The 9,547-nt window shown below is 32.4% G+C and overlaps 2 protein-coding genes across 2 annotated transcripts; both read right to left on the bottom strand.

Moving 5' to 3' along the window:
- Positions 1–656: 656 nt before the first annotated feature.
- LOC145159902 (short-chain dehydrogenase/reductase rusD-like) lies at positions 657–1,970 on the bottom strand. Its single transcript, XM_079078958.1, has 3 exons — positions 1,595–1,970; positions 1,206–1,365; positions 657–1,119 (listed from the first exon to the last, which is right to left on the bottom strand). The coding sequence occupies exons 1-3, from the start codon at positions 1,932–1,934 to the stop codon at positions 780–782; spliced, it is 840 nt and encodes a 279-aa protein (XP_078935084.1). The 5' UTR covers positions 1,935–1,970; the 3' UTR covers positions 657–779.
- A 4,818-nt stretch (positions 1,971–6,788) lies between these two features.
- LOC145159901 (RING/FYVE/PHD zinc finger superfamily protein) lies at positions 6,789–9,103 on the bottom strand. The gene is made up of 7 exons (XM_079078957.1): positions 8,759–9,103; positions 8,180–8,265; positions 7,931–8,077; positions 7,757–7,865; positions 7,554–7,677; positions 7,201–7,471; positions 6,789–7,086 (listed from the first exon to the last, which is right to left on the bottom strand). Exons 1-7 carry the CDS (start codon positions 8,880–8,882, stop codon positions 6,979–6,981), a joined length of 969 nt encoding a protein of 322 aa, XP_078935083.1. The 5' UTR covers positions 8,883–9,103; the 3' UTR covers positions 6,789–6,978.
- Between the last annotated feature and the right edge of the window lie 444 nt (positions 9,104–9,547).

Genomic DNA, 9,547 nt, shown 5'->3' with positions numbered 1-9,547 from the left:
TTGAACATTTGTTAAAACAAGAATTATTAACCAAATATCATAGAGAAAAAATTTCTCCATTTTGTCTAAGACGATATTGCCCCGTTAGTGGAGTACTGTATCAACAATGCTATCACAAATTTATTCTCCAACATCAAATGTTATTTCTCAAATGATGCTAACACACGTAAAATATTTTGAAAACTTTCCACTGATTTTTATGATTGCTTCGGGATTAAATCCATGTGTAAATTTTAAAGGTGTAATCGAGAGCATACCTAATTGGGTCTAGACGACGTAGATATAATTAAAAATATAACAATTTTTTTAAGACACTATTAAAGAATTATATATTATATATAATATACGATAATGAATATTCAAGTCGAGATACAAGTCATGAATAGTGAACTTCTATCATGTGGTCACCAACTCATCAAACTAGTTCTTGCTGGAGATCACCATGTTTATTTAATATTGACACCTCTTGGTTTAATGACTATTCTCAATCAAAACGTTTGAGAGTATCAAAACCTTTAGTCATGGTGCCAATATTAAATGAACAAAATTTAATATAATATAACTCTCAAACCCAACAACTCAAACATGACGAACGAACCACATAGCCTTATCTAATATCTATCATCAATAATGTAAATACGACTTCTAGAAAAATGTTTAGCCACAACTCAAATATGTTATATGCACGTGTCATAAACTGATAATCACATTGTGTATGACAAATTCTTATAGTTTATACATACCCTCATCGTCTTATAACAAGTTACAGAAATGGAAAACTAACAACAATTCATAGCCTTCTTTAAAAGGAAATCTTTAAGAAAAATAGGCAAATGGTATATAATGGCAGATATAATGGAGTACTGACCATAAGAGAACCAAGAAGGAGGGTCTTGTTTGAGGATTGCATCTACTGTCTTTTCTGCAAACTCTTGAGATGGAGTCGCATTTGGTCCTTGTGAAAAATAAGCTCGTTTCTTGATTGCAGCCTCGTATTTCTTGTACAGTTTCAATTCCGGTATCTTACTGTAATTGGCTATTGCTGAATCCCCAAGGTTTGATCTTATGGCTCCAGGTACAACGTTAGTTACATTGATCCCTAATGGCTTCAATTCCAACCTGTTCCATTCAATTACATCGATTAATGACTGGAATGAAATTGAATCAGGACTGAATGGAATTGGAATCAGAACAGAGTGACAAACCGTAATGTATCAGTTAGCGAATGTATAGCAGCTTTAGATGCATTGTAGAAACCTGACCATGGTCCAGGGGTCATAGCAGATATACTTCCAATGTTCACAATCTTCCCCTTCTTTCTAGATGCCATGTGAGGAACAACGGCTTGAATCAACCTTAAAGTACCTACATAAAAGCTAACTGTTCATGGATGAAGGAAGTAATTATTGTGGAACAGGATTCCGGTTCTCTCCGGTGTAACATTCACTAATTAATCGAGTTATTGGAAATGAACACTTATCTCGAGTTGATGCAATCAAGAACAACTGAATCATAGAAACAACAGATGAAGAATATCACTGATATTTTCTAAATGATCGAATCAAGCTCATAAAACACGAGCATGAGATAATACCGAAAACATTGGTGTTAAACGTATGTTGAGCGGAAGAAAGAGGGATTTCTGCAAGAGGACCAATACACTGAACTCCAGCATTATTGACAAGAACATCGATCCGCCCAAACTTATCGATTACATTCGAGACAACCTCTACAACACTCTCATCCCTCAACACATCAAGTTCCTGAAGAAAGAACATATCACTCTTATCGTTCAAATCCGGCATGGAAGAAAGCGAACGCGCTGTCGCAACAACGAGACAGTTCCTGGCGGCGAAAGCGCGGGCCAGGGCGTTTCCGATGCCGCCGGAGGAGCATCCTGTAATGAGCACCACTTGTTTGTGAAAAGTCTCCATTCAGAATTGTTCAAGGTGTAATTCGATCGATATCATCCAGATTCAGTAAATATAGTCTTCAAATGTGCTAGAAAAACATAAGCGGTTTTGGTGGGGCCCGCCCGAACAGTCTTACGTGATGAAAACAGAGTCAATTCCCTCGTTTTCTAATTAATAAATGTAAATTTAATATATATATATATATATATATATATATATATATATATATATATATATATATATATATGGTAAGGTTCAATAGAGAACCATAATTAACTAAGGAACCAAGGAACCAATCTTTTTTTCAACTTTTAGAACTTATTTTTTATCAAAAAAAAAAAACTAAAAATACAAAAATTCATAACTTTTTATCCTTTTTGCAATGATATCAAATTCGATTTTTTTTAACGTCAAATTCACAATGTGAATCTTTGAAAATTCACAATGTGAATCCGGATTCACACGGTGAATCCGAAAAATATTTTTCACATTCACAATGTTAATATATGAATTTAGATATATTTAGATTTTTTTTTTCGATAAAGAATAAGCTCTAGAAATTGAAAAAAAGATTTGGTTCCTTGAAGAACCAATAATTATGGTTCTCTATTCAACTTTTCCCTATATATATATATATATATATATATATAGAGAGAGAGAGAGAGAGAGAGAGTTCATGTGATAAGGAGACGCAGTCCTAGCCATTAATTTTGTACATAAAAAAATATTTTAAAAATGGAAAATAATTGAAATTTTTTGAATTTTTTTTTTAAAATATTATTTTCATCATTTATATTTTCTTAAAAAAAATATTAAAAAAAAATAAAAAAAAAATTATCGTTTTTTGAAATATCTATGAAATATTCTAGTAGAATATTAGAATATTTTACATATCTGACAAATTTAATAGGATACTACAATATTTTAAATTCTAAAAATCACATTAGAATATTTACAGTGTAATATTCCATTATAATATTTTACGTATTTTTCTTAAAAAACGGTAATTTTTTTAATTTTATTTTTGTTTTTTTAGCTGAATAAAATGATGAAAATAATAATTAAAAAAAGAATTTTCGGATTTTTCCTTTTATTTTGCAATTTAAATTTATTTTTAGATTGTGTCTCACGGTCTCATAAAATTAACATGGTCTCAAATGAACCTATATATATATATATATATATATATATATATATATATATATATATATATATATATATATATATATATATATATATATATATATATAACAAATCTAGACAAAAAAATGAACTTTGTTCCAGATTTTTTTTGTAAAAAAAAAAAAAACCTCAATGGCGGGTAATTAAGTAATTTCATAGGGGTATCATCTATTTAAAAAAAGTATTGCAAATCACAAAATAATGTTATTTTAAAGTATTTTCATAGTATATTTGAGGTCCTATATTTTTTTTTTAATATAAAACCCCAAATATTTTTATTTTTACTTAGTTTTTTAGAAAACTTCAAACATAAAATTCTCTCCAGACATTGTGAAACACTTAGATATATAGGAACCTAGATCTAGGTTCAATGTTTATATTTAAAAGTGTTGATGTCAACTTGTCAAGTACATATATTTTAGCAGGAACTCATACAAAAATATGATAATTTGGGTGGGAACTACGACGCAAATATAACATTTTGAAAGATCCCATTGCGAAAATATGATATTTTGGCAGAAATAAAAATGTAACATTTTGGTAGGAGTTTCTGTCAAATTGTCATATTTTGACAGAAATTTTATGTTAAAACCTATGAACTTAAATCAATATTCTTGAACCGAAATTTGTGTTTGTATACACCCAAAGTGTTTGATCATGTCTTGAAAGAATTTAATGTTTGGATTTTTTTAAAGATGAAATGAAAATATGAAATTTGGGGTTTTTATACAGACAAAAATATAGGACCTCAAAAGTACTGCGAAAATACTTCAAAACGTCGTTTTATGATTTTGGAATACTTTTCGTAATTTGGCTTGAACCTTTATGAAATTGTTGGCTATTGAAGTTATTTACTCAATTTTTTGTCTATTTTCTAAAACAATGTTAAGAATTTGTCTATATTTGTTTTTTTCTCATTAGCTTGTTTTCAATAAATTAACTGATGATTAAATATGGATACAAATCGTTAGACTTTTATATAATTTTTTAGGATGGAGGGAGTCATTTCCTCCCAACTTATTCCACCCACTGTCACATTAGCTTCACATCAGTATTTCTCTCTTCTTTCTCTTCCATATAATCTAACCTACAACACATGGAAACCATATCTTTTCAACTCACTCAACCCACTCAATTTTTTATTTTGAAATAAACACAAATTAATAAAAATTATACAAAACTAATTTACATAATATTAAAAATATACAAACTAATTTAGAAACTAATTAAAAATATATAAAATTATTTTGGTATAAGTTTGATGCATATTGTACAAATGATTAATGCAAAAGTTGAAAATGATAGAATCACGTTAGTGAAGCAGTGTATGTAACCCACTCGATCCACGAATGTTAACCCACTAAGTAAGGTATCTATCATTCTTTGCGGTACCTCCCATAAACTTTTTGATGATACCCTCCTCCCTTAGAGAGGTGGGTGTGGGCAACGCCCACACGAGTTACTAGGCTAAAAAACAAAAAAACGCCGTTACCAAATGTGATGGTGGTAACGGGAAATAACGCGAAAGCCTTTAACATGTAATAACGGGAGGGAGGGGAGGTGTTCATTGGCGCTATCACGTGTTATGAGACACAATAACGGGAGTGGGCGTTGCCCACTCCGAGTAGTCTTAGAATGAATTCAACAAAACTAAATAACTAAATCCAAACACATGTTTAGTCTAAAGTTATATAGCTAAAAGACATCGATTTTAACGTGTAAAAACGAATAAATGATTCGGTGATCAAATTAATCAATATTCAATTAAAAATAATAATAATAATAATAATAATAGAATTAAAAAAAGTTAAATAACGAAAGTCACGAAAGAGTTTGTTTTTTGTTGTTTTCCTTGATCTGATTGTTTTAGTGGTCCATTATACCCTTCAAAAGATAGGCAAGTTAGGCATGTCTAAAAATTAGTTAGGCAAATGTCACAAATGCTGCCAATTTTTTTTTGGTTTTGTGTATGAGCCGGAATGTGAAGGAGCATTTATACAATGATGGGCTAAGGTCCCGTTTGATAGTTTCTGTCTGGGAAAGTGCTATCTGGTTAAGTGATGTCTGGGAAAGTTTTCTGACTGGGAAAGAAACTATGCTGTTTGATTGTACATCTGATTGACTGTTCTGAATGATGAAAAAAAGTAATAATTCAATAAAAAAAATAAATTTAAAAAAATTAATAATCCAATAAAGAAAGAAAGAGACGGGGTTTGGTGTATAATTGTCTTTCCAGCCCATTCAGCCAGAAATATATGATTTTGGGGCTTTCTGGGAAAGACATATCTTACCGGGAAAGACCTATTCTTTTGTGCAAATCAAACAGTCTTTCCGGTCCATTCAGCCAGAAAGATCTGTTTGGACCTGGAAAGATGCGTATCAAACGGGGCCTAAATGTACACTTATATGACTATGAAAAGGATATTTCGCATTCCCCGAAAGTTGGATGTAGACACAAATCAAGTGTGTGACACGCCTTAATATGAAAACTTGGTTAACGATATATATTAAGGACAAACTTTAGATAATTTTAGAAAATGTGACACTTCAATCATTAGGGCGGATAGAGTCGTCCGCAGGTTGAAAGAGAGAGGTGGCGGTACCGCCAAGATGGCGAATCCGAACAAGAAATGTTATTGTTCGAATGGTGTTTTGCGGGTTCTTCAACGTCTTTTCTTCCTTCTCTCTCCGGACACTCTTTTTATTTTCTCTTGTACCTTGTGCTTGCTTATTTGTACCGTATGTAGTTTTGTATGTTTTTAATTGAGTGAGTTGAATCGGTTGGGAAAGGTGAGTTTTCATGTGTTGTGTGTTCGAAAGATGGAAGAGAGAAGATAAAGAAAAGTTGATTCACCTTGTATGGGGTCTTAGATCGACCTGGTAGGGGTCTTTATTTACTTGTTGTACAAATCAAGTTTCTAAACCACAATAACATCTCCTGAAATGGTGACCATGTCATTTTCACTGACTTGTAAGTGAGTTTGAACCATTGGACCGACCTTCACTTATGTGTTGTATAAATCAAGCTTCCAAACCACAATAAAATCTCCTGAATCGATCAATTGGTTGACATTGCAGTAAAATTGTAAATGTAATGATTTAGAAGTTTGATTTATACACCACATAAATGAAGCTTGATTTATAAATCAACCATTGGACCGACCTTCATTTATGTGTTGTATAAATCGACATTCATTAAACTCTATTTTTGTACCATATAAACTAATAATCAAATTTATAAAAAAAAATTAAAAAAAGAACATAAAGATAAGTTTTTTTAAATAAGTAATCCAAACAACCCTTAGTTTCGTTTTTCGTTTTCTCTTTGAATAGAAAAACCTAACAGACGGATGAATCAATAAACATAACCAATGAAAATATTTATTTTCCAGGACGAGTCTTTAAATTAACGTAAAAGCAAAGCAATTAATTATTATTATTATTATTATTATTTGTTGACGCTTTTTTTGTTAAACAATAAATTTATTTCTCCTTATGTTTACAAGTTGCAAGTTGCATCTCAACGTTTTATTTGAACAGCCAGATCTTATTAAAAAGCTACTACTATAAATTCCAATCTTCACAATTTACATATTTAAGTTGCTTCGTATTAAAATTTTATAAATGCAAATTTATAATTCCCTACTACTCATGTCTCTAACATTACAATCTCTACATGAAAAACCATCAAACTACATAAGAACATGTATCTCATGCATTATAATTTGTAAGTTGTATGTATGTTGCACTAAACTTAGCAAGAAAAATAAGAATTCAAATATGAAACCATTACATTCACTCAATCAAATTATAATCCACTCCTTTGTTTTAATCAATAAAATGTTGTGTCATTCTCAAGTCAAGATTCAAGAACCCATTATAGTCAAAGGAGGCCAAGAGTCTTCAGCTGCTGAATGTGCTCTGGCGGCAACGGCGGCGGAGACCAATCATTTCCTGTTATTTCACCGTCAACATCCTCCACCACATATTCCTGTACGAAACAGGATAAGACCGAGTCAGTGTGATATCAAACAGTCTGAATCTAATCGAGTCTGGTAACACTCAGACTGTTCCCAGTCTCACATCAAAAGAGTTTTTATTTTACCTTTGTTAGCATTCTTTTAGCTAAAATATGATAATGTCTTTGCCAAATCCTTTGTCCCACCATTGTAGCCACAAGCACACTGTAGAATATTCCAATCACAGTAAAAAGTCCAAGCACCACTAACGCCATTATAAATATTAACGGCAATCCAGCTTCACCTGCACCCCCTAAACAACCACATTCTCCAGCTGCACTTGCACAACTCTCAAAGCACGTTGTACAATCCGTCCACATACACAGTGTTCCAGGTAGATGGCAATCTGCACAAACTCTTTTGCAACAAAAATAATAATAAAACATTAATAATCATATACCATTATTACATCAAAAAGTTAAATAAATTATTTATTTACCCTGGTTGACAGCAACAAAGACATAATTCTCTACAAGGCTGAGCAAGATCATTACGGACTCTTCGATCATAACATGTTATAAAACATCCGGATAGACCAAGTAGTGCAAAAAATAACAATGCACCTGAACAAAAAAAAAAAGCAATAAAATGGGACATTTTTGTCACGTTCTGAAAGTTGAGGGGGGGTTTATGAAAGTTTACCACATATGTAGTAGAAGCTGGTTTCACTATCGAAACCCCAGGCAAGGCGAAGCCAAAACTTATGGTGTCCATCGATTAGATACACCAAATATGCCAATAAAGAAATCACCTGCAAAAAAGAAGGATATATAAGATGATATTTGTTAGGAAAAAGAAAAAGATGTAGCAACTTACAAGCTGTACAGAAAGAAAGATGAACAAAATGTCTCTGGTAACAAAGAAACGGAACTTCATGGTTCTCCATTTTCTGTCAGCAAGAACATGGACTCTTAAATGATACGGAGCCTTGCATGTTGTGCAATGAGCAAATGCAAATCCTTCCTGCAGGAAATTGGAAATGGATCAAAACTTAAAGGTGGGAATATAATTGGAAATCAGTTTTAGTAAAGTTACAGAAAAAGAGATTAGAGATGGAAAGTATACCCTCACAGCACGCCAATGATCAAGGCACTCCCGATGAACGTACTTTGATGTCCCTCTGCACTTGCAGGGTGCAATAAAATCTCTGCCTGATACAAAAAATTGAAAGATAAAGATTACCAAAAGGATTATCAAATCGCATAAGCAGTTGAGATCAAAGTTTCTAAATAACCCTCTATAACAAATGAAGTTGAAAGCTATAAATCATTACAACGTATCATGTTTATCTGAAGAAGAATGACGATGAGTAAATCAACATATGTAAAGAAGGCCTCCAAGTTGCTAAAATCCAACATAATCTCATTCATTTCAAGTGCCTAATACAATGCCTTTCGAATGCGAACCCTAACATCGTAACAGTGAAATGTAAAAGAGGAATCGCCTAATTTATTTAGTCTCATTGGCCGATACTACTAAAGAAAACTCAATTGTGTGTAAAGGTTGCGTCAATCTGAAGCATAACTTTGCCTCTTTCGAGCTATGAAAGCAAAGAGAACAGATGAAGACTGAGAATTATCAAAAACCCGCAAATTAACCAAAACCTAGAAATGAATTATAAGCAAGAAATCAAATACGACCTACCATCGGTTTCGAGACAAATTCGGCACTGAATTTGTTCCCCGGGACCGGCTTCTAAGTCGATCTCGGTCGGCTCAGTGATCAGAGAAGGTGCAACCAAAGGAGAAGGATCGGCGCGATCAGCCATAGAGTTCGAGAGACGGAGATGAATTTGCAGAGTCTCAGGGCTCCTCCCTCGTGAATTTGAGAAGAAACAAGTTTTGTTGTTGGATTTCGCTAGAAAACAGTGGTGATGAAGGAGATGAATGGGGGTGTCTGCATAGGGGCATCAAACCATGAATTTGGATCATGGAGCACTCTTTGTTGATTGATGCACACATTGGTCACCAAGTATTGCAAATAGTAATATACTTGGTCAACTAAAATTTTGGGGTTACACCAACAGAATCTTGGCCCTGGTTCTCATGGTGCCTCAAAAACCTACATTGGTTAATATGTGGATTATTACAATATAAAAAACCTATATTGATAACAATTTAAACATGACTCATACAAGCTTGTTGAAATTACAATTTTTAAAGCAATTTAAAAATGGCTTAACATCTCTACAGGTAGGAGTCCCATACTTCTAATATCAATTTGAAAATAATAATAATAATAATAATAGACATTCAAATAATACTAGGGATTATCACAATTAAAAATAATAAATTCTCACAAATCATCAATTGAAGATAAAGTTCTTACTGATCACCAATTGGATAATTAAGTCCTCACCAATTACCATCACCAGACTTAGGGCTTGTTTGTTTTTTGGCAAAAAGACTTTTTGAGCACTTATATCTGCGGGCG

This window comes from Lactuca virosa, chromosome 2 (assembly GCF_052849685.1).
Source record: "Lactuca virosa cultivar CGN04683 chromosome 2, Lactuca_virosa_CGN04683_v6, whole genome shotgun sequence".
In the NCBI taxonomy this organism is placed as follows: domain Eukaryota; kingdom Viridiplantae; phylum Streptophyta; class Magnoliopsida; order Asterales; family Asteraceae; genus Lactuca; species Lactuca virosa.
Note: the sequence above shows the minus strand (reverse complement) of the source record. Positions and strands in the feature narration are given on the sequence as shown.

Excerpts from the sequence above, each read along its gene's own strand:
- LOC145159902 (XM_079078958.1), bottom strand. The coding sequence starts at position 1,934 with ATGGAGACTTTTCACAAACAAGTGGTGCTCATTACAGGATGCTCCTCC. Across the intron at positions 1,366-1,594 it reads GTTTAACACCAATGTTTTCG|GTACTTTAAGGTTGATTCAA; the intron begins GTATTATCTCAT and ends GCTTTTATGTAG. Across the intron at positions 1,120-1,205 it reads TCGCTAACTGATACATTACG|GTTGGAATTGAAGCCATTAG; the intron begins GTTTGTCACTCT and ends TGAATGGAACAG.
- LOC145159901 (XM_079078957.1), bottom strand. The coding sequence starts at position 8,882 with ATGGCTGATCGCGCCGATCCTTCTCCTTTGGTTGCACCTTCTCTGATC. Across the intron at positions 7,678-7,756 it reads CAGCTTCTACTACATATGTG|GTGCATTGTTATTTTTTGCA; the intron begins GTAAACTTTCAT and ends TTTTTTGTTCAG. Across the intron at positions 7,087-7,200 it reads CTAAAAGAATGCTAACAAAG|GAATATGTGGTGGAGGATGT; the intron begins GTAAAATAAAAA and ends TGTTTCGTACAG.